This window comes from Ovis canadensis, chromosome 2 (genome assembly GCF_042477335.2).
Source record: "Ovis canadensis isolate MfBH-ARS-UI-01 breed Bighorn chromosome 2, ARS-UI_OviCan_v2, whole genome shotgun sequence".
Taxonomy (NCBI): domain Eukaryota; kingdom Metazoa; phylum Chordata; class Mammalia; order Artiodactyla; family Bovidae; genus Ovis; species Ovis canadensis.
The window spans coordinates 237,797,889-237,821,512 of record NC_091246.1 but is presented as its reverse complement, the minus strand read 5'-3'; the positions used below and the strand labels follow the sequence as shown (position 1 = coordinate 237,821,512).

At 39.8% G+C, this 23,624-nt stretch overlaps 1 protein-coding gene across 50 annotated transcripts in view; it reads right to left on the bottom strand.

The window, feature by feature from the left end:
* Positions 1-23,624, bottom strand: part of SP140 (SP140 nuclear body protein) — a 79,470-nt gene that overhangs the window by 13,371 nt on the left and 42,475 nt on the right. For 42 of the 50 annotated variants that reach the window (XM_069578521.1, XM_069578523.1, XM_069578525.1 and 39 more), the window contains 5 exons: positions 19,506-19,619; positions 18,467-18,520; positions 7,321-7,383; positions 5,523-5,609; positions 1,561-1,635 (listed from right to left, as the gene is read on the bottom strand). In XM_069578521.1, the coding sequence (XP_069434622.1) occupies positions 1,561-1,635; positions 5,523-5,609; positions 7,321-7,383; positions 18,467-18,520; positions 19,506-19,619 (393 nt within the window). The remainder of the gene's footprint in view (positions 1-1,560; positions 1,636-5,522; positions 5,610-7,320; positions 7,384-18,466; positions 18,521-19,505; positions 19,620-23,624) is intronic. The other 8 variants (XM_069578522.1, XM_069578524.1, XM_069578527.1 and 5 more) reach the window with 1 other exon arrangement.

Genomic DNA, 23,624 nt, shown 5'->3' with positions numbered 1-23,624 from the left:
AAAGGTATGAAGGGACGTAGAAAGCTTTATACCACAAATCTCTAGAGTCAACGGCTTCCCTGGTAGCTCAGTTGGGAAAGAATCCACCTGCAATGCAGGAGACCACCTGCCAATGCAGGAGACGTGGGTTTGATCCCTGGGTCAGGAAGATCCCCTGGAGAAGAAAATGGCTACCGACTCCAGTATTCTTGCCTGGGAAATCCCATGGATAGGGAAGCCTGGCAGGCCACAGTCCATGGGGTCTCAAGAGTCAGACACAACTTAGTGACTAAACCACCACCGCTGGAGTCAAAGCCCTTCTCCCAAGTGGCATTTTCAATACATAACTACAGAACATCTACCTCTAACTCATCCCTCAAGTTTCACACAAAACTGAATGTGTTAGTAAAAAAATCAGGCTTCAGTAAAACTGTCTTAGCTCCCAATCCAGTCAGCCTCACTGATTCTCATACAACAACGAAGCATATAGCTGCATCATGTTCTGCAGGGAGCCATGGGGCTTCCCTGGCAGTTTAATGGTTAAGACTCTATGCATGGGGCACAGGTTCAATAGCCAGTCTTGGAACCAAGATCCCGCATGCCTCAAAGCCAAAAGGAAAGGAAAAAAAAGTTCTTTCTTTCCTCATTGAAGGGAATCCTCCAACTATTTCACCACAGTTAAGCAGCTGGAGCAAAATGAGAGACTCTATCTGCATCTCTCTATGTCAGGTCTGGCTGAGTGAGCAGAGAGGGCAATGATGGGGGAACCGAATGGAGGTGACGTCTGCCTTCTCTTTGTACTCTCTGCTTTGTTTCATGCTTCTTTCTCATATCAGCTCTCTCCTTAGCTAAAAGAGGAGTTCAGGAGGCTCTAGAATAATCTGCTAGTTACATGGGGAGAGGGCTGCTGGAGACTGAGTCCACAGAAGTGGGGGTGAAAGGTCTTTGAATAAACTAGCTCAAGGAGGCTGTGTAACTGATCCTGACCCTGCAGTCAATGTTTTAGAGCCACGATGGGAGGAGGGGGAGCTGTCCATGGTCCACTTTCGAGATAGCAGACCACGAGAACTGGGATGGGCTGTGAAGGATGGCTGGCCTAATTCACCCTCTTACTTTACAGATGAAGAAACTGAAGGGAAAGCAGTCAAGTGACAGGCCCAAGCCTACACAATCAGAAGAGGATGATACACTTCTGACCACCACTCCAGGCTACCCATGGTGTGCAACCTCTGACTTTCTGTGTAGCAAGAGAAGGGCCGGTTAAATAATGTGTGGGTTGTGTATGTGCCCTTCATGTGCAAACAGACTATTTCCGTCTTAAAAGTGATCAGTTCAGCAGGGAGAACATCACTGTGATAGCCATTGGACCCACGGGGTCTGGTTTAGATCTGTCACCAAGTTACTTGTTTGCGAAATTATCTTCTTTTTCATCCAGGCACATTTTGAACCAAATCATAAACTTTTTCTGTTAGTAAAGCTGCATAAAGCAATTAGGGAGATAGATTTATCAATAAAAACTGAGTGCAAAACAGCAAATTAGCTGCCTAATTATTGAGACAATATTTCCTTTTTCTTCCTTACCTCTTGACTTAGCTCTTCTCCGTGGGGTTCTGTTATTTTGAGTAGAGCGGATTCTAGGTCTGCTTCTCCTTCTCCCTGAGGAAATAGAAAAACAGAATCGTAGTCACAGACATGCAGCTGCATAGCATCCATTAGTGCTTTTCAGAATTTCCACTGAAATGTGATTTCCCGGAAGCCTATCTAATGCACAAAGAAAAATATATCATTCCTAGTCTTTAAGCTACCGAGAATTAGATGGCAAATTTTAGACTTATATTTTACTTTTCATTGTCGCACATTAGTAAACCAAAAAAGAAATCAATATCAGCATTTTACTTATATCCCAAGCAGCCATGTGTTAACTGTTTAATAGATGCCAATTGTACATCTACTAATGCACAATTAAGGGAAATGAGTTATAGGAAACCCTATGGCAGGCTTTGCAGGTGAGACATATGTCATACACATCACCTGGAATGAAGCTATTTGTACATTTGTATTCAAAGTGTTAGTAATGTAACCAAGAGTTTTGTCCATCTGAGCTTAGACAAAGACATTGGAATCTAAGAAACTAAGAAGAAGAATGCTAACCAAGAGTCCTCCAAAACCTTGATTTCACATAGTAACTAAGAATAGACTCAGTAAATATTGCAGCAGAGAATGTCCTGCCATTTACAAGTTAATTGGCTGTGGATATGTATCTCAAAGTTTGCTATCATTCACATGTGCTTTATTTTCTAAGATAGGAAGATAAATTCATTTCCTTCTTTCTGAGTTCAGTGCCCACCATCCAACGACCACCATCTGGTGGGAAGGGTAATTCAGACTCCAGGAAGAAATATTTTCCAGACTACTCCTTCCTAAGTGCTATAAACTCTAAGTAGATTATGAGCATATATCAGACCCAAAGTGGATCCAATGGTTGGTAGAATAATCTTACTTTCTGGTCTTACTTACTGGTCTTAAGACTAAACAGTTACTGAGAAAATTTTCAATTCCTAAGATCAAAATGGCCCTATGGGACAAATCTTGATGATTAGACTTTATCAGAAGGTCTACAACTTACAACAACCTTGAAAGTGGTCACCCTGTTATTATTTAACAGGGTCGTATGAGCTCAAGGAAGAGGCCTACAGAGATTTATAAACTTCTGTAAGAAAGTATTGGGTTGGCCGAAAAAGTTCATCCAGGTTGTAAATGTACAGAAAACCTTGAATGAGCTTTTTGGCCAATCCAATAGAAGAAAAGTAATAGCTGTGGGCCAGGGAGAACCACTAAAAACGTAGAAATGCGGTTCTTAAAGAGGTGGACTAATCTTTTGACTTCCTCTTACTTTCTCCCTCTGGAAGGTGGGTCCACCACACAGCGGAAGGCCATCCAGCCAGGTATGGCTCTCAAGGCTCTCCTCACCTCCTCGCTCACCCAAGATGCCAAAGAAAGAAAGAAAGAAAGAAAGTGAAGCCGCTCAGTTGTGTCCAACTCTTTGCGACCTCATGGTCTCTAGCCTGCCAGTCTCCTTCATCCATGGGATTTTCCAGGCAAGAATACTGGAGTGGGTTGCCATTTCCTCCTCCAGGGCATCTTCCTGACCCAGGGATCGAACCTGGGTCTCCCCCATTGCAGGCAGACTCTGTACTGTCTGAGCCGCCAGGGAAGCCCTAAAGATGCCAAAGTGGTAGAATGCTCTAGAAAACCGGGATATTTCTGGCCCTCTTTCTCATTCCTCCCTCTGCTTCTAAAGGTCCATGCATACAGCCCAGTGAGAAGAGATCCAGGTATCTCATCCTTGCCTCTTCTGAATTCCGGCTCAGCTTGGCACTAAAGCTCTAATCGCAACCTTGGACAGTCCAGCAACTGTAGAGCTCTTTCTTTCTCTCTGTCTGTCGCTCACTGATTATGCCTTTCCTGGATAATTGGTGTGTTGTAGTTGTGTGTGTGTGTGTGTGTGTGTGTGTGTGTGTGTGCGCGCGTGCGCGTGTCTGTGTGTGTGTATGTGTGTAAGTCGCTTCAGTCAGTCAAGTCCTGTTCTTTGTTCTTTGTGACCCTATGTACTGTCGCCCACCAGGCTCCTCTGTCCATGGGATTGTCCAGGCAAGAATACTGGAGTGGGTTGCCATGCTCTCCTCCAGGGGATCTTCCCCAGCCAGGGATCGAACCCAAGTCTTATGTCTCCTGCATTGGAAAGCGGATTTTTTACCACTAGCACCACCAGAGAAGCCATCAAATCCGTTAGCCTACTATCTGTAAGGAGAACAATAAAATACACTGCACTCCAGTCTAGTTTTTGGAGCTTCTAGTAAAAGGAAATTTTGAGCTTAAAACCCACTGCTTCATAATATAGCACTATGGTATTTTACTTTCAAAATGGATTGGCTTATCAAGGCAGGATTTAGCTATTTCTATGTCCCCAGGGTATAGTACCCATTTAATAACACTGAAGCTCTATAACAAACCCTAATACATATTATAGCAGTTGGGTTATAATATAGGTCTATAGCCATACCACTCTGAACACATCTGATCTTACCTAATCTTGGAAGCTAAGCACGGTCAGGCCTGGTTAGTACTTGGATAGGAGATTATAATCTAAGGTTGTTTTTTTTTTTGTTATGGTTAGTATTGGCTTCCTTGGTGGTTCAGTGGTAAAGAATATGCTTGCAATGCATGAGATGTGGGTTCAGTCCCTGGGCTGGGAAGATCCCCTGGAGAAGGAAATGGCAAGCCACTCCAATGTTGCTGCCTTGGAAATCCCATGGACAGAGGAGCCTGGCAGGCTGCGTCCATGTGGTTGCCAAAGAGTTGGACACGACTTAGAGACTAAAAGGCAACCAACCAAGTGGTTGGTATTAACCTCTAGAAGAAAATGTGACAATTTTAAATTTAATACTGTTTTCTCAAAATCTTAGTAGTACTAAGTCCCAAAAGTTGAGAACAAATCACTAAGTGCCAAAAAGTATGACCAAGTGCCCCAGCCTGCTCAGGACTAAGGGGTACCCAAGATGTGGGACTTAAAGTGGCAGAACTCAGAAGGTCCTCAGCAAACCGGGTTGAGTTGGTCGCCCTACTTCCAAGCAGGAAGATGCCCACATCTGAAGGCAATGGACTGAACCAGATAGGTGACATTCAAAGTTTCGGTGGAACAGGTTATGGAGGTACTAAATCTGCCTTCATATACACACTATGTTTCTTTCCCAAAACTTCAAGCTCATGGCCTGACCTCATCTCTTCCCTCACCACCAAGTTGATGAGAGCATCTCATGGAGAAAAGAGCTAGTGACTGTGGGCTTTTCTCCACAGTGTCAACTCACAGCTGTGCCTGCCAGGTAAGATGCTACCGCATCGGATCTCTCCTCTCTCATCCACTTTCCCAAGCCTGAATGACTCAGACTAGCAGTTCCTGAGTGGGAATAGAGCCAAGCGAGAGTGAGAAAAGACCGAATTATGCTGCCTCTTCATAGGTATTTCAGACCAAGCTTACTCAAGAGGAAAGAGTGGAGGTGCTTTGAATTGGAGAAAAAGCTAGTCTTAATACCAGGCTAGAAAGGACCCTCAGTAACTGGAAAAGACTCTTATTCCTGTGAAAAGGGAACACGAAAGCTCTATGACCTGCTCCCAAATAGGAAAAACTTAACTGATAGATTGATTTGAAAGGGCAATGAAAGAATGAACTTGCTTTCTACTTACAGTTTATAAAGTCTAACCATTTTAATAAACCAAAGATGAAGATAAAGGAATTTTTGTGAAAACAGATAAAACTAAGAGGAAAAAAATTAGATCCTGGGCAGATAAGAGCTATGATATAAGTGCAAACAATTTATAAAGCTGGCTTCAAATGGGCTTGCTTTCTAGATTTCATGGCAGTCAAATTGACTGGTAAGGTTGACTAGGAAAAAAAAATGTGTTGGGGAGGATCTGTGTTCCTCAAAAGCATAGCAAAATTTCTATTGATCCTTCAGGGCAAAATAGAAGTGTCACAGTCTTACTCCTGATCTTGGCTGGGTTCTGCAGACTCATTTTCACCTTCTTTCCACTTGGGGCCGGTTGGCCAGCAGCTTTGCTGTTGTCTAGGGCTAGGCAGGGGAAAATAGAGTTATACAAAAAACAGCTGACATGTGAGATGAAAAGCAAGTGAGAAATATTATGAGAGAGAGTATAAGACAGTGGGGAAAATGCCAATTAGGAGCCAGAAACCCATGAAATTCTGTTTAACTCTCTCTGTCTCTTCCTCCATAACACATGTGAAGGTCAAGTGTTATAGTTTTTCAAAAGTGTTCTATAAGTTGTATATTACAAGCTACCATACCTTATGGCTGTCTAATTGTAAAAATACATTAAAACGTATCAATCTACCATTGACCGTGTGTTGAAAACAAAAAGTTCAATTCAGAAGTATCCAAAAAGAAAAGCAATGGGTACTGGTTTTAATTCTGAATCCCCCCCTGAACTATGCACTCAGACAAGAAAGAAAGTTATGGCAAGGGATCTCAAGCAGGTGTCCAGAGCATTTTCTGTTTATGAGGGATGACTTTTAAATTGTGTACAAGATTTCACTACCCTTAGCGGAAATGTGGTTTAGAATTGATCTGTGGACACAAAGACCTAAATGAAAATGTTAAAAGGATTAAATACAAATATTTAGTGTTTTGAAAATAAATCATTCTTAAAATGGATGCAACCACTTTTTTTTTTCTTTTTGAACAATATTATACACATTCACTAATAGGGCAGCCATGGAAATTGGCAAGAACATAAGATATATAGATTGGTGACAAATAATAAATTTTCACTGGACTCTAAAATCTTATATAGATCTACTGACTCAAATATTGGAAATCAGGGACTTCCCTGGGAGTCCAGTAGTTAAGACTTCAAGCTTATAATGCAGTGGGTGTGAGTTTGATCCCTGGTCAGGGGAGCAAGATCCCATGCGACACAGGGTGTGGCCAAAACAAGCCCTGGAAATCATGTGGGAAATGAAGTCTAGTCCTCATTGTCTAGAGGAAGAGTGTCCCTTAAACTGCTACTAAAATAAATAAGATTTCATGGGTCTGATGAGAAGTAATACATATACATTACTGAAAACTCAGAAAATAAAAATTGCTTGAAATATCACCATCTGGAGAAAGCCACAGTTACCTTGTTCAAAGATATCCTGTTAGACCTTTCTTTTTGCATATTTTGCTGTTTAAATAACACTTCCATTACAATAGTTGAACACGTTTAATATTTTGAATTTATACATATAACTTTAAAAAACATAAAAATATAAACATCACCTATATTCCAATGACTACTGCATATGTTCTTCTGGATGTACTGACATTAATTTTTCCATGTATCTATATCTGTATCTCCCTCTATATATAGATTGATAAATATGTATAAATAAGGATCTATAGAGGTATAAAAACACATAATGCTCACACACATATTTAACACACACACGTTTGCACACACATGCACATATAGTCTGCTTTGTTCATTTGGGCTTCTTTGGAACATCTCTCCAAATTAATAATAATTTCTTGACCTAGGAAAGAAGCCATATATTGAGGAGAGCAGTGACTGTACTATTTAGCTCTGTACTACTGCACACATGAAATATAAACTGTTTTGTTGAAGCCAACGTATATGGCAGTTTCTTTGTTACAGCGTCTTGGCCTGTATCCTAACTGACACATTAGCTAGAAAACTATTATTGTCCTCAAGAAACTGAAGGCTTCAAGAATACAGTAAGCAGTGCCTTACGAACTAAACAGGTAGGACCACTTCACTGCTTACCTTTTCGATATACATTTCTCCTCTTTGCTTTTACTCTTGTCCAGGAATGCCCTTTCTTTTTTCCTTAAAAAAATTATAAAGTTAATTACTTAGAGCTGTAAATATAATTTTCAAAAACTTATATATCAGTAATTTTCAAGTATTTTTTCAGACATTAGTTCACAAGACTGGGGCAAACTTCTTAACTACCAGTGTACCAGTGTGAGGTTGATTCTGAGCTATATTTTACTCTGGGAGACTCTAGAAGATGACCCTCTTTTGGAAAATTTTTTTAAAAAATTAGAAAATAAACTCTCACTGATGCCTTAGACTGAATGATTATTGCTGTGGTTATATACAAATTCATTCCCTTTTCAAGTATTTTCATGTAAATTGAAATGTACACATGGATAATATACTGTGCCCAACTCAGGAGGCATTCTCAACTTTGATGTGGAGTTGCCATTAAATAATCTCTGTACTCTTGCAGTAGTAATAAAACCCTCTCACTTATATTTAATATAATGCCTGAGCGACTATAATGCCCAGGCGCCTGATCTGCCTGGTGGTCCAGTGGCTAAGACTCCATGCTCCCAATGCAGGGGACCTGGGTTTGACCCTTGGTCAGGGAACTAGATGTCACAACTAAAGACCACGCACACTGCAATGAAGATCGAAGATCCCGAGAGCCACAACTAAGGCCTAATGCAGCCAAATGAATAAATATTCAAAAAAATACAGCACCTGAAATTCCCAGAGGAAATTAAGGGACCACACTGGGTTTTGTGTTGGGTTTTGCTTTCCCGTGAGAGATATGAAAATGTGTGAACGTGAGACCATTGGTGCTGGGCAAGTAGCTCAGTCCTGACTTACAAGGTAGGAAGGACCAAAAAGCCTTGCTCTTCAAATGGAAATGGTATATTCAGGAATGCTGGAGTTCAACCCCACTCCTGGGCATATACCCAGAAAAGATGAAAACTCTAACTCAAAAAGACACACGCACCCCAATGTTCTTAGCAGCACTATTTATAATAGCCAAAACATGAAAGCGACATAAATGTGCATCAAGGGAGGAATGGATTAAGAAGTGATATATATACATATATAGTAATATATAGAGATATAATGGAATATTACTTATCCATAACAAAGAATGAAATAATGACACTTGGCAGCAACATAGATGGACTAGAGATGGTCATATTAAGTGTAGTAAGTCAGAGAAAGACAAATATCATATGCTATCACTTATATGTGGAATCGAAAAAAACTGATACAAATAAAACAGAAATATACTCATAGACACAAACAAACTTATGGTTACTTATGGGATTAACAGATACTAGTATATACAAAATAGATAAACGGGAAGGATTTACCGTATAGCACAGGGAACTATACCAACATCTATAATGGAAAAGAATATACATATATTTCAGATTCTTATTATCTGAAATATATATTTATAACTGAATCACTTTGCTGTATACCTGAAACTAACACAGTACTGTAAATCAACTATAATCAATTAAAGGGAAGAATGCAGGGGCTTTGCCAGAAGCACCTCGGCTTTGTACTCTACTTCACAGCCTAAAGCAAATCTCCGCCTCGCTGGGGTCTTCAGTTCCCCAGGACTCCCCGGAGGCCTGGTGCCCTGGCGTGTGGCTCAGCTGACAACCGAAGTGCACTGGGTTGCTATCTCAGAGCCAGGTTGGCAGAACCTTAGCGGCTGTGGTCACTCCTCTGCTGGAGGAAATAGGATGACTCGGCCCCCCCACATGAGCTACATGCTTGGTGCGCCATGTGGAGAACTACAGACGCTGGCGGAGTAGGAACACCAGTCTCTGGGCTAGTGATGGTGGAAATGAGCTGCGGCGTGACTGACCTGCCCAGGCCCCTCAGGGAAATTCCCAGATGCCTGATCTCTACCAGTGGAGGCTGACCCCATGATTCTGATGCCAGCGTTATGGCTGACGGTCAGGCTCATGACTCCTGCTAGAAGCTGACCCATTTGTTTCACATGAGAGGAGCCACATGGCAAGGGGTTTTGCCTCTGCCTGCTCCTGGCCGATTCTGGCCACACCACTGTGGCCCTACAAATTCAAGGGTATCGAGCCCGGCTCCCAGGACCACTGCACTCTGATAAAGATGTGCCATGTGTCAAAAAATCTCTATACTGCACTGACTCTCTGGCCCACATCCATCATCTCCTCCTGTCCACACACCTCTATAGGCTCTTTGGTTACTGAAGGCAGCTGTCCTCTGAAAGGGCTCAACTCCTTCCTGGATAATGATCAGGACAAAGGCACTGAGGGATTAATGCTGTTAAACAGGTCAGTCCTGAAAACTCAGGATTCTTTTCCAACACTCTAGAGCACAATGCCTCCTTCTGTCCCCAATGAGCCTGGAAGGCACAGCTTGGGAGTGCCCAAGGGGTTCAGATTCAGTTCTGGTTATGTTTTGTGAAAGTGCCTTTATCCCGTTTGTATCCGACTCTTCTGAATGAAAGGTCTGAGAGGGGAATAAGAAATGATTGGGGAAAAACATGTGAAGGCCCAGCCACTGGAATGGTAGAGATTTTGTGTCAGTGAAAAGGAAAACTCCAGGCATAAACTCTAGAAGGTACTGGGGATGGAGAACCACTAACAAGATCTATCTTTCAGGATCTCCCTGAATCCCTCGCAGAAGAAAGGCCGGGACAGCTCTCCCACCACACAGACACTCAATCTGCCATGCTGCACCGGATACAAGAAAAAGGGCTGGCCCCAGCGTCTGCACAGCCCATGCAGAATCCCTCCAGACAACACCCCTATTCCCACTCAGTCATTCGATGATGGGGGGTTGAGAATGAACACCATCTGGTTGGCATCATGAACAAAGAGGACAGATCAGAAGGACGGTCCTCAGGAAGCGACCACCCTCCAAATCAAGGCCTCGACACAATGAACAGAACTGGAAACTATAAAGCTTACAGTTGGCCAGGGCCCACCCTGGGGACACTGTCCACCTTCCTCCTGGCTGATATATGCCCTTTTAGGGGACCTCAACCGCTTTAAATATTTCCCTTCCAGGTACACCATGTGTACCCTTGGAACTGTACTTCTTGTATGAAAGCCAGGCATTCACCTGCCTCCCCCATTTAAATAGGGAGAATTATACTTCAGAGGTGGTCATTAGCGACCCAAGGCATTTGTGGTTTACGAAACTCGTTAAATGCAGCAGGAACTAAATTGGATGGACTTAGTCCTAGCCTACATTGGTTGGATTAATTGGGATGGCTGATGCAGTGTTATCTCCTTGGGGAAATTTGCCAGAATCTGATGGGTAAGATGGGGCCTCCCCAGTGGCTTAGTGGTAAAGAATCTGTTTGCAATGCAGGAGTCACAGGAGTCGCAAGTTCGATCCCTGGGTTGCGAAGATCCCCTGGAGGAGGGCATGGCAACCCACTCTAGGAATCTTGCCTGGAGGATCCCATGGACAGAGGAGCCTGGCGGGCTACAGTCCATGGGGTCGCAAAGAGTCTGACAGGGCTGAAGCAACTTAGCACGCACATACTCATGATGTGTGAGGTGAATTTGTTATGGGGGTGGGGATTCTCTGCGGTACTTCCACACACCTCAGAGTCTTTCCAAGGATGTTTGAACAAACAGCTTTGCAAGCTAGAGATAATGTAGCCTTCCAGGTCAGAGAGCAGATTTGTTTCCTGACCAATATAAAACAGAGAACGTCTCCCTCCTTAGAGGTATTCCAAGATAGTAAACTTTGCTTCAATTCCAGCTAATAAGATAATGTCTCCCTCTTGGATAAGTTCTGTACAGTTTTGCTAGTAGCCCCTTTCTAAGGTTAGACAGCACCACTGGTTCAATGGACATGAATCTGAGCAAACTCCAAGAGATAGTGGAGGACAGAGGAGCCTGGGATGCTACAGCCCATGGGGTCGCAAAGGGTCAGACACAGCTTAGCAACTGCACAACAGCCCCTTCCACGGCTGGGGTATCTTCAGCTTGGGCACAGCCTGTGTGTGCCGGACTACTAACCCCTCAGTGGGTTTAGGGAGATGAAAAAAATTGATGCACCTATTCTGTATCTTAGCAATTTCATTTATAGGAATTTATACGAGAGTTACAAAGACATAGAGCCGCTGAAAGATTTCTACAACAGTGTTCACTGCGGGTTTTTCATATTAGCCAAAAACTGGAAACACTAGTGATCTCCATCAGAAGGAGAGGGTATACACAAAATATGGTATAGTCATACAATGTAACTTACTTTGTCACAAACTGATACAAACTACTGATACATTCAACGATATGGCTAAATCTCAAAAACACTCTGCTGAGTGGAATAGATTTATACCAAAAGAGACTATGCTCCAAAATCACATATCATGTTGATGTATGGCAGAAACCAGCAAAATATGAAGCAAATATCTTGCAACAAAAAATTTTCTTTAAAAAAGAAGACAAAATAAGATGATGGGTGCTAGTGCAAAAATATTTCTGCCTTCATGCATGCTAATATCTGAAATGCTACCACTGCATTTTAGCCTTTGTGAAAAACATCACACCACCCCTAAAGTCTTTTTGGGGGGTACAAAATATCCTGGAAACAATAAAACATTGTAACAAAAAAAAAGTTTTAAAGCAAGCCAAATTATCATCTTCAAAAATAGAAAAAAAAAAAAAGAAGAATGGTTGTCGCTGATGAGTAAGGAGTAAGGATATCCCAGAAAGAGCTTAAGGGTTGTTTCCAGGGTGATGGCCATGTTCTGTATCCTGATAAGCATTTGGATAATATGGGAGAACTGAATCTATTAAAACTCATCAATGGTACACTTAGTATTTGTACATTTTATTATATACTTTATTTCAAAAGAAAAAAAATAAAGAACTGCAAATAAATATGGAACTCTGGTTAATGATGTACATATTAGAGTATTTGGGGGAAAGAGTACTGATATCTGTATCTTTGGAATGTTTCAAACTTGAAGATGGCTTAGTGGATATATAGGAAATGGATAGATTGAAAGAAATGTGATAAAGCAAGAACAGTACAAGGTCAATTGTGAATCTATATTAAAGTATTCTGGTTATACTATAAAAATTTCCCAAGTTTTCTCTAAATTTAAATTTTTCATGATTCCATGTTGGAGCAAGAACTTTTAGAAAGAAAGCACAGGTTATTTACCAAGAAATGACAATCACAATAAGAGAAATTTTTATCAGTCACAAAACAGATTCTAGAAGACAATGTAGTAAACACTTTATTGTACTGATGAAAAATAAATGTCAACCTAGAATTGTTAACTTCATGAAAAAAATTCTATTAAAGTAAAGACAAATTTGCACATACAACACTTGAAAAATTTACCGCTTATAGGGCTTCCCTGAAAGCTCACTTGGTAAAGAATTCCCCTGCAATGCAGGAGTCCCTGATTCAATTCCTGGGTTGGAAAATCCTCTGGAGAAGGGAAAGGCTACCCACTCCAGTATTCTGGCCTGGAAAATTCCACGGAATGCATAGTCCATGGGGTCATAAAGAGTCAGACACGACTGAGCAACTTTCACTTTCACAGACCATTCACTAAAACTAAATGACTTATTTCAACTAGACAAAAAGCAAAATCAAAGAAAAGAAACAGTGATGAGTACATAAAATGATTTTTAAGTGGTTAAGTAGATGTCAAGTACATAAAATGATTTTTAAGTGTTTAAGTAGATGTCAACTGCAAAAATCATAAGTTTCCAAACTATAATTAAAAGAAAATTTAAAATAAAATGTTAAATAATAGCTAAATAGTAGAGATGGATGGTCAGTCTTCAGCGAATCCAGGCTACGATCCTTGTCATCTTTGGGGGATGGGGCATGGTCAAAAAGATTACAGAAATTTCATCTCTAGTCTCTAAACCAGCAGAGAAAAAAAGTGGAATATAGAATTCTATCTCAATCCATTTGAGTGTAGGAAAGAGACACAAAAACACAGAAAAATAAAAATGAACAGTGATATACAAGTTGACATATATCAGGAATCAGAACAAATGTAAACAAATAAAATTTAACTATTACACAGTTAGGATTTTAAAAAAGATCAGAGAAGATTAGAAGAAGCTAAGTGTTGTTAAAAGAGGCATAAAACAAAGCTGCAAAAATGGGCTTAAAGTAAAAGAAGTAAAAAGCATCAAAAAGTATAAAACATTTAAGTTTACATTACACTATCAGCACCCAGAAAAAGAGATTTTAATATCAAAAGCATTAGTATGGATAAGAGAAACACTGTATAACAATAAATAGAAAGAATTCATTAAGTTATACAGTCATGAATACCCTCAAAATATTTAAAGTAAAACAATAGAATAGTGAGGAGTCAAATACACAGACAGTCATGTGGGAGAGTTTACCACACTTAAATACAAACCTGACGGAACAAATATAGCCTAATTTAGAAGATGCAAGAATTAAACAACAAAGTCATACTTAATAAAGACTGTGTAAATGGGAAGAAATTAGACCCCAACAAATAGTTCAAATATAATTTTTAAGTGGCATAGAACATTCACAAAGATTGACCATAAATTAGGATGCAAAGGAAACTTCAATAAATTCTACAGAATTGATGAGGTCAGTCTGTTAAAACCCAGTCATACCTTAACAGTGATAAATGCTATTATATGAAATTATAGGTCAATAAAGCTGACTAGGAAAGTAAAAATTGGCAAGATCTATTTACAAAAGCTCAAACTTTGTTGAAGAACATAAAAGATGACCTGAATAAGTGAAGAGCTCATGCTTCTTGTAAAAACCTCAAATCTACCCAAACTAAGCTCCAAATTCAATATTTTTTCAAAGCTCCAATGCAGTTGTGGAGGTGTAGGGAGGAAATCTTGACTGATTCTAAAATTTATGCACAATGAGTGAGCCAGATTTACCAGACTTCTGAAATCCCCTTTTCTGTTGCTCCTCACTTTATTTTTTACTTTTCTCTTTGGGGAAAAAAAAATATATATATATATATATATATATATATCAAGTAGGAATAGAAAATTTTACTTTTAAATATTATAATTAAACCAACTTGGTACCACATTAAAACTAAATAGACCAGTATCTCAGAGTAGAATCAGACACAGATCCATGAACACAGGAAAAGATGCAAAAGGGCATTCAGATCATGAAGGAAATAGTGTTGGCATCCACTGGCACATGAAAAGATGTTCAACATCACTGATCTTCAGAGAAATGCAAATCAAAACCACCTTGCACCTATCAGAATGGCTTTCATCAGAAAGAACACAAATAACAAGGTGAGCAAAAGCATGGAGAAAAGGGAAACACCACACGCTATTATAAGAATGCAAGCTGGTACAGCCTCTGTGGAAGACAATATGGGGTTTTTCAGAAAACTAAGCATAAAATTATCATATGACATAGCAGCCCCACTCCTGAATGCATAAACAAAAAACACAAAAACACTCATTTGAAAAGATACATGTACCCTAATATTCACAGCAGCATTTTTATAATTGCCAAGAAATGGAAGCAATGTAAGTGTCCACCAAGAGACGAATGGGAAAAGGAGATGTGGTAGACAGATAGATACAGATAGACACACATGGAATATTACTCAGCCATAAAAAAGAATGAAGATTTTTTCCATCTGTGTCAACATGGATGGATTTGAAGAGAATGGTGGGCTGCTGTCTATGGGGTCGCACAGAGTCGGACACGACTGAAGTGACTTAGCAGCAGCAGTAGCAGCAGCATGCTAAGTGAAATAAGTCAGATAGAGAAAGGCAAATACTATATGATATAACTTCTATCTGGAATCTTAAAAATACAACAAACTAGTGAATGTAACAAAAATGAAGCAGACTCACAGATACAGAGAATAAACTAATGATTACCAGTGAGGAGAAGTAAGAGGGGAGGGGCAAATTAGGGGCAGAGAATTAAGAGGTATAAACTACTAGGTATACAATAAGCTATAAGCATATATTGTACATCATGGGGGATATAGCAAATATTTTATAATAACCATAAATGGAGTATAACCTTCAAAATTATATACCTATAACATATAATATTGTACATTAGCATATTTCAATTTTTTAAAAAGTTGGTGTTATTCCTTGTAATTACTATTTCACATCACACACAAAGAGGTGAGTCTTTTGTGAATAATAGATTTAAACATTTAAAAGTATTAAGTACTTCAAATATTTTAGAAGCATATATAAGTATTTTTAAAATTTCAAGTTGGAAAACATCTTTGTATATTGTAAACAAAACCTAGAAGCCATAAACGAAAATCCTGATAGATCTTACTATATAAAATGTCAAATTTCTCTAGGATAAAGTATGTTATAAATAAACCTAAGAGAATAACATCAAATGAAATAAAATACTAACAGTATACATAGGCAAAGTTTACTGTATATATAAATATTCCTATGTTTTTTCAGTATGGTTTAAAAAAAAGATAGCAATACTGGCAAGGCATACACACTATCCACTTTTAGAAGAAGGAAAACAAATAACTGATAAAATGCTCAACCACAATAAAAATGAGAGCAATGCAAATTAAAGCAGAATAAAATAAAACTTTTTACAGTTAAGTTGGTAAAATGTTAAATGTTTATAATCTCTTGTGCATGACATTCTGATTTAAAGTAAGGGAAATATAACAATCTAAATAGATTTATGATATAATGTGTTAGTGTAAGATGTAAATATCTCAAAACATGCATAGAAAAATCTGGGAAGATACACATCAATCAAAATTTATACGGATCACATATTTAAAAATTTTGAAAACAGCAAGATTTGAAGAACTATAAATTGCTATTTTGAGAGTCCCTTGGACTGCAAGGAGATCCAACCAGTCCATTCTAGCGGAGATCAGCCCTGGGATTTCTTTGGAAGGAATGATGCTAAAGCTGAAACTCTAGTACTTTGGCCACCTCATGTGAAGAGTTGACTCATTGGAAAAGACTCTGATGCTGGGAGGGATTGGGGGCAGGAGGAGAAGGAGACAACAGAGCATGAGATGGCTGGATGGCATCACTGACTCGACGGACGTGAGTCTGAGTGAACTCTAGCAGTTGGTGATGGACAGGGAGGCCTGGTGTGCTGCGATTCATGGGGTCGCAAAGAGTCAGACACGACTGAGCGACTGAACTGAACTGAACCTAATGATATAAAGGTGAAACTCAGGATTTTTGTTTGTTTCTGTTTTGTCTTATGAAAAGTATTAGTTCTCTATTGTTACTATTATAAATTACCAGAAACTTCTTGGCTTAAAGAAACGCAATGTGTTATCTTGCAGTTTGGAAGATCAGGAATCTGACACAAGTCTCACTGAGCTAAAATCAAGGCATCTAGAGGCTTTGTTTCTTTCTGGAAGCTGTAGGGGATATTTGATTTCTTTACATTTTCAAGCTTCTGAAGGCTGCCCCCATTTCTTGGCTCATTGCTCCCTGCCTTATTCTCTGAAGCCATCCACACTGTATCTCCTTGATCATTATTCTATAGTCACATATCCCTCTCTCCATAGCACGAAAAGTTTTCTGATTTTAAGGATCCATGAGACTTGATTGGGGCCACCCAGATAATCTAGAAAAATCTCCCCATGTCAAAATCTTTACCTTAATCACACCACCAGTGTCTTTTCTGCCAGGTAAAGTAACAGATTACAGGCTCTAAGGACTAGAACAAGGACATCTCTGTTTCTGTTGGTGTAAATGTCTTAAGAATCTTCTATATCTCCCATATATGTCATGAGAATCTCATCCATTAGATGAGAGTCTCCTCCACAAATCTTTCTTGTAGACTAACATATCCATTTTTCACTTCTGCTGAGATGGCTGAGGGTATCTATGGGTCACAAACTTAATCTCTTTGAAGAACAATTTGTGTGACTTAATACTTTGATGTTTCACTACTTCTGGGACATTCGCAAAACGTTATATAGTGACACTCTTGGTTGTCACCACAGAGCATGTTTTCCTGACAGTGACTCTCCTAACTTTAGCATTTTGCAATCTGAATAGGCTAAAAAAATTTTAAATCATCAAGTTCTGATTCCTTTTGTTTAGCAGCTCTTCCCTTGACTTACCTCTTTCCTTTTGCAGTTTACTCTAAGCAGCAACATGAAACTAGCTGCACCTTTATCATGGTAATTAGGAATCTCCTTAGCTATATATCCAAAAAATTCTGCTTTCCACATAACTACAGGACTTAATTTTGCTGAGCTTTCTGCCACTAATGTATCCCTTTTCATTTTCAAAAACATTTTCCTTATTTCCTTCATGACACCTTTAGCCTCCATATTGCTACTAACAGCTTTTTCATAATGATTTATATATTCTCCAAAATGACATAGATTTTTCCTACCATGCTCTTCACTTCCAAGTCCTCACAAGCAGTCTTCAGCACCACGTTTATACTAACTGTTCAAGGCAATCTAGACATTTTTTATTGTTCTATTTAAAATTCTTATTACCCAAATTCCCTCTGCCCATTGCCCAAATTCAAAGCCATTTCCACCTTTTTAGGAATGAATTTTGGCTGCATCCCACTTCCAATAACCAAAATCCATATTACTCTTTAATTGGTACCATAGCAAATGACCACAAATTTAGTGGCTTAAAACAGTTCATTATCTTATAGTTATGTTGGTTAGAAGTCTGACAAGGGTCACTCTGGGCTAAAATCAAGGTTTCAGTAGGGCTTCACTCCTGTCTGGAGGCGGTAGAGGGAAATCTCTTTCCTTTCCTTTCTTACTTTCTGTTAACAGAAGCCGTCAATATTCCTTATTCTTTCCTTTCATCTGCAAAGCTAGCAATATTGCATCTCTGTGTGACTATCTTCCATAATCACTTCCTCCTCTCTTCACAGTCAGGAACAGTTCTTCATATTTTAAGGCCCACTTGATGACACTGAGTGCACCCAGAAAATGCAGGATAATCTCCATTATCTTAATCTTAATCATATGTATAAAATCCCTTTTGCCATGTAAGATAACAGAGTACAGGTTCCAGAGACTAGGATATAGACACCTTTATGGGGTTTTCATATTATTAACACATTATTATAAATAATAATAATAATGAAACAGGCATTAAAGACTCATTTTAATATCAAAAGCAAATAAAATTGCATGCGCTCTTACTTCTTCTCCTCTTGGGTTTTCTCACAGCAGAGTTGTTCCCAAGATCCGCCGTATCTAGAAAAAAACACATGGTGTGGAAACAAAAATAAATAAATGAAAGTTACAAATCTTAAGATGATTCATACTGCAGAAGGCTTGAATTTATGAAGATGTTTGGGTTATCATCTCTCTTTATCGTAAAGGAATCAACCCTACTGAATTGAGATATGGGAGCCCCGGACCTTGGGTCTTCCATTATTTCTTAATGGGACTTTGAAAGACATTCTTCAATATCTATCAATTTCAGTTTACTCAGGGATATTTGTCTAGTCCTTAAGAATTTTGTTAGGATGAAATAAGACCTTATATGCAAAAGTGAATAGTATCACTATATAAACAAGTGACGTGCTGGAGAACATTTATCAAACATATGTGCTGGGTTAAGAATAGTTGATCTGAAGTCTTTCCCTCTGACAGTTAAGTGGCAGGAGTAGCTATCTTTTGAGACCTTTCTAAGATTGTGACAAAATGACACTATTACCTACTAATGGACATACACTTGACTTTCTTGGGTGACAGGGATAGAAGTCACTGTAAATCACAAAGCTTTGTTAGTAATACACTGATGTAATAAACAATAAACTGCCACTTTAAAGAGTGTATTTCTCTTTGCAACACCATGGACTGTAGCCTGCCAGGCAAGAATACTGGAGTGGGTTGGCATTCCCTTCTCTGGGGGATCTTCCCAATATAGGGATCAAATCCATGTTGCCTGCATTGCAGGCAGATTCTTTACCATCTGAGCCACCAGGGAAGCCCAATTAATATACCAACCATCTATAATCAACACGGGCCACCCCTTAAACACAATTTTATAATGATCTCTTGCTTCCCTGCTATTCCCAAAAGGATCAGGTCAAGCAAATGCAGAGATCAGGATACTGGGATAGACTGGAAGCCACCCATATTCTGTATTCCTTCCTTCCATCTGCCACCACCCTACCTGGGTCTGTGTTGCCAGTGGAGCCACCCCCATCTTGCCACCCTCAGGAAGCCTTACCTCTGTTGTCACCAGCTTGCATATTTTCAGTTCTTTCTTCTGGAATTCTGCGTACCTCTTCGCCGAAGCACATCACACAGGAGCACTCATTTCCAAACATTGGTAGCTCTGTTTCTGGGTCAAAATCAAGGTTTATGAAGATTTTTTATTTCCCCAATGATCCTCTTTTCTGGACCCCTTTTTATTGATCCCCCTTTTCTACTTCTTCCTCTGAAATCTTCCTTTGATTTTCCATACATCTAACTCTTTCTCTAAGTCTCCCTGTTTCCCTTTCTTATCTCTTTATCTTTACCAGAACTTTGTGTTTTGTTTTTTTTAAATTCATAATTACTTTGGCCATCATAGGATAGTGGGCTAGAACTTAGCACTTCTGAATCTTCTTCTGTATTCATTTGCAGAGCTTCTAGTCTGCCAGATACTGAAGGGAAACAAGAACATTACTGCCTACAGATCCTGAGACGGTGATTAGGAAAAAGTTCCTGGTGCTTTCATGTTGCACACTGATATTCTGAGCTAAGATAAACTGCTTCCCGGAAAAAAAGTACATCTGCTCCAATAATCACACCTGAGGTCCAATGGAACCATGTTTCTTCATATCTTTTGTACCTCATTCTGCTTTCTCTTTAGCCAACAAAGGCCCGTGTAGTTAACGCTGTGGTTTTTCCTGTAGTCATGTATGGATGTGAGAGTTGGACTATAAAGAAAGCTGAGCGCCGAAGAATTGATGCTTTTGGACTATGGTGTTGGAGAAGACTCTAGAGTCCCTTGGACTGCAAGGAGATCCAACCAGTCAATCCTAAAGGAATTCAGTCCTGGGTGTTCATTGGAAGGACTGATGCTAAAGCTGAAACTCCAATACTTTGGCCACCTGACGCGAAGGGCTGACTCATTTGAAAAGACTCTGATGCTGGGAAAGACTGAGGGCAGGAGGAGAAGGGGACGACGGAGGATGAGATGGTTGGATGGCATCACCGACTAAATGGACATGAGTTTGAGTAAACTCCGGAAGTTGGTGATGGGCAGGGAGGCCTGGCGTGCTGCAGTCCCTGGGGTCGCAAAGAGTCGGACACGACTGAGCGACTGAAATGAAATGAACTGAACTGAACTGAATTTCTTTCTCTACTTTTCTTTTTCTACTTTAAGCTTTAAGAATAAGATAAAAAGATCTTATCCTTCTGGGAAAAACTCTCTTGAAAATTGCAAACCATAATTACCAGAACCAGTTTTAAATTTATCCCAGTTGGCCAATGACTGTTTACATCACTAACCACATTTAAATCCAGCCAATTAAGAGTGGCCTTACACTTATGAAAGTCAGCCATTCAGCAACAGACACACTTCAGCAAGCCTGTGAGTGTGACTAGATGCTAACCTAGTTATAAACACTGCTGTTTCTGAAAATCTGCTGTCCCTGAACTGCATGCTTCCTAAAACTGTAAATAAAGACACAACATTGTGAATCTAATATACTGCAATAAAAATTAATTAAAATAAATAAAATTCAAATAAAAATAAATGAATAAAATAAACTATTTTTTGAATGACACTGAGTCCCATAAGCACAGTGCCTCCTCTCGCCATGTGCCTTGCCAGCTTTAGCTTCAGATATTGCATGATGACCTCTGTCTTCAAACACAGAGAGCTCCCAGCAAGATCATCACAAAGACTTGTTTAGGGGTGTCTTTTGAGACCCTTGAACCAACAGGGACAAACCTGCAGCTTTCTGTGCATGACTCAGATTGCCTTCCTGATCCACTTCCAAGTGAAGCTGTCCCAAGAACACCTTGAGCTCTGACTTGTTTCTTTGAGGTTTTACTGAATTTACTTTGGTATTTAAAGATAAGCATGAAATTAGATATGAAATCACTGGGCCTTTCGGTTTGGCAGCATAGCATTTAACAGACATTCTGTCAATGTGCTTATGCTTCCACGACTTCATTTAATCTCTTTTCTTTTGTCTATTTTTTAAAAAAGTCTTATCTCATGTGTGTTTGTGTATTCCTGAGTTTCCCATGCTTTTTAATTATTAGAAGATAGTGATCCAAAGCAAATACATAGAGACACAGACTTGATGTATCCCCAACCCATGCCAGCCCCAAAGACTAATGGGTGGGGCTCCATTAGACCATAGCCAATTTGTGCAAATATATTTGGTCACGTTTGTCTTGGGTCTTTCACCAAAACCTTCATGAGGATATTTGACATTGTATTAATTTGTGAAAGAAAACCAGTTTGTTTAGTACATAACTATTATCATGTAATTGATCATATGTCTTCTTTCTCTTCTCTGGTTGATGAGTTCAACTCCTCATTTACGAGCAGGACACTATTCATACTTATGACTGGGTGGAGTGGCCTCTTTGTTTGTCATGGGTTTGTTTCTGCCAAAGTTACAAGCTCCCACTGGCAGAACTTCCACTTCCTCTTTGTACTCTCAGTATGAGTCTAACTCTTGCACTTAATAAACAGCAAATTTTTACAAAAGATATCTTTGGGTTTCAGTGGGGAATTTTTGGTATGTCAAAAGTAAATGAATAATTTAATAATATTTCCCTCAAACAAACTCCTAAAAATATAATAAGTAGGGCTTTATCCTGCAAATGAAACTATATTAAATGTATTAAGAAGTACTAACTTCTACTGGTGAAGGGAATGGCAAAGCACTTCAGTATACTTGCCTTGAGAACCCGATGAACAGTATGAAAAGGCAAAAAGATAGGGCACTGAAAGATGAACTCCCCAGGTCATTAGGTGCCCAATATGATATTGGAGATCAGTTCAGTTCAGTTCAGTTGCTCAGTCATGTCCGACTCTTTGTGACCCCATGAATCGCAGCACACCAGGCCTCCCTGTCCATCACCATCTCCCGGAGTTCACTCAGACTCACATCCATCGAGTCAGTGATGCCATCCAGCCATCTCATCTTCTGTCGTCCCCTTCTCCTCCTGCCCCCATCCCTCCCAGAATCAGTCTTTTCCAATGAGTCAACTCTTCGCATGAGGTGGCCAAAGTACTGGAGTTTCAGCTTTAGCATCATTCCTTCCAAAGAAATCCAAGGGCTGATCTCCTTCAGAATGGACTGGTTGGATCTCCTTGCAGTCCAAGGGACTCTCAAGATTCTTCTCCAACACCACAGTTCAAAAGCATCAATTCTTTGATGCTCGGCCTCCTTCACAGTCCAACTCTCATATCCATACTGGAGATCAGTGGAGAAATAACTTAAGAAAGAATGAAGGGATGGTGCTAAGCATGGTTGTGGATGTGACTGGTGATAGAAGCAAGGTCCGATGCTGTAAAGAGCAGTATTGCATAGGAACCTTGAATGTTAGGTCCATGATTCAAGGCAAATTGGAAGTGGTCAAACAGGAGATGGTAAGAGTGAACATCGACATTCTCGGAATCAGTGGAACTAAAATGGACTGGAATGGGTGAATTTAACTCAGATGATCATTTTATCTGCTACTATGGGCAGGAATCCCTTAGAAGAAATGGAGTAGCCATCATGGTCAACAAAAGAGTCCAAAATGTACTACTTGGATGCAATCTCAAAAACGATGGAATGATCTCTGTCCGTTTCCAAGGCAAACCATTCAATATCACAGTAATCCAAGTCTATGCCCTGACCAGTAATGCTGAAGAAGCTGAAGTTGAATGGTTCTATGAAACCTATAAGACCATTTAAAACTAACCCCCCAAAAAGATGTCCTTTTCATTATAGGAGACTGGAATGCAAAAGTAGGAAGTCAGGAAACACCTGGAGTAACAAGCAAGTTTGGCCTTGGAGTATAGAATGAAGCAGGGCAAAGGCTATTAGAGTTTTGCCAAGAGAATGCACTGGTCATAGCAAACACTCTCTTGCAACAACACAAGGGAAGACTCTACACATGGACATCACCAGATGGCCAACACACTCAGTTGTGTACAACTCTTTGCGACCCCATGGACTGCAGCACGCCAGGCCTCCCTGTCCATTGCCAACTCCCAGAGCTTACTCAAATTCATAGCCATCAAGTTGGTGATGCCATCCAACCATCTCATTCTCTGTCATCCCCTCTCCTCCCACCTTCAGTCTTTCCCAGCATCAGAGTCTTTTCCATGGGGAAGTTTTTTGTATCTGGG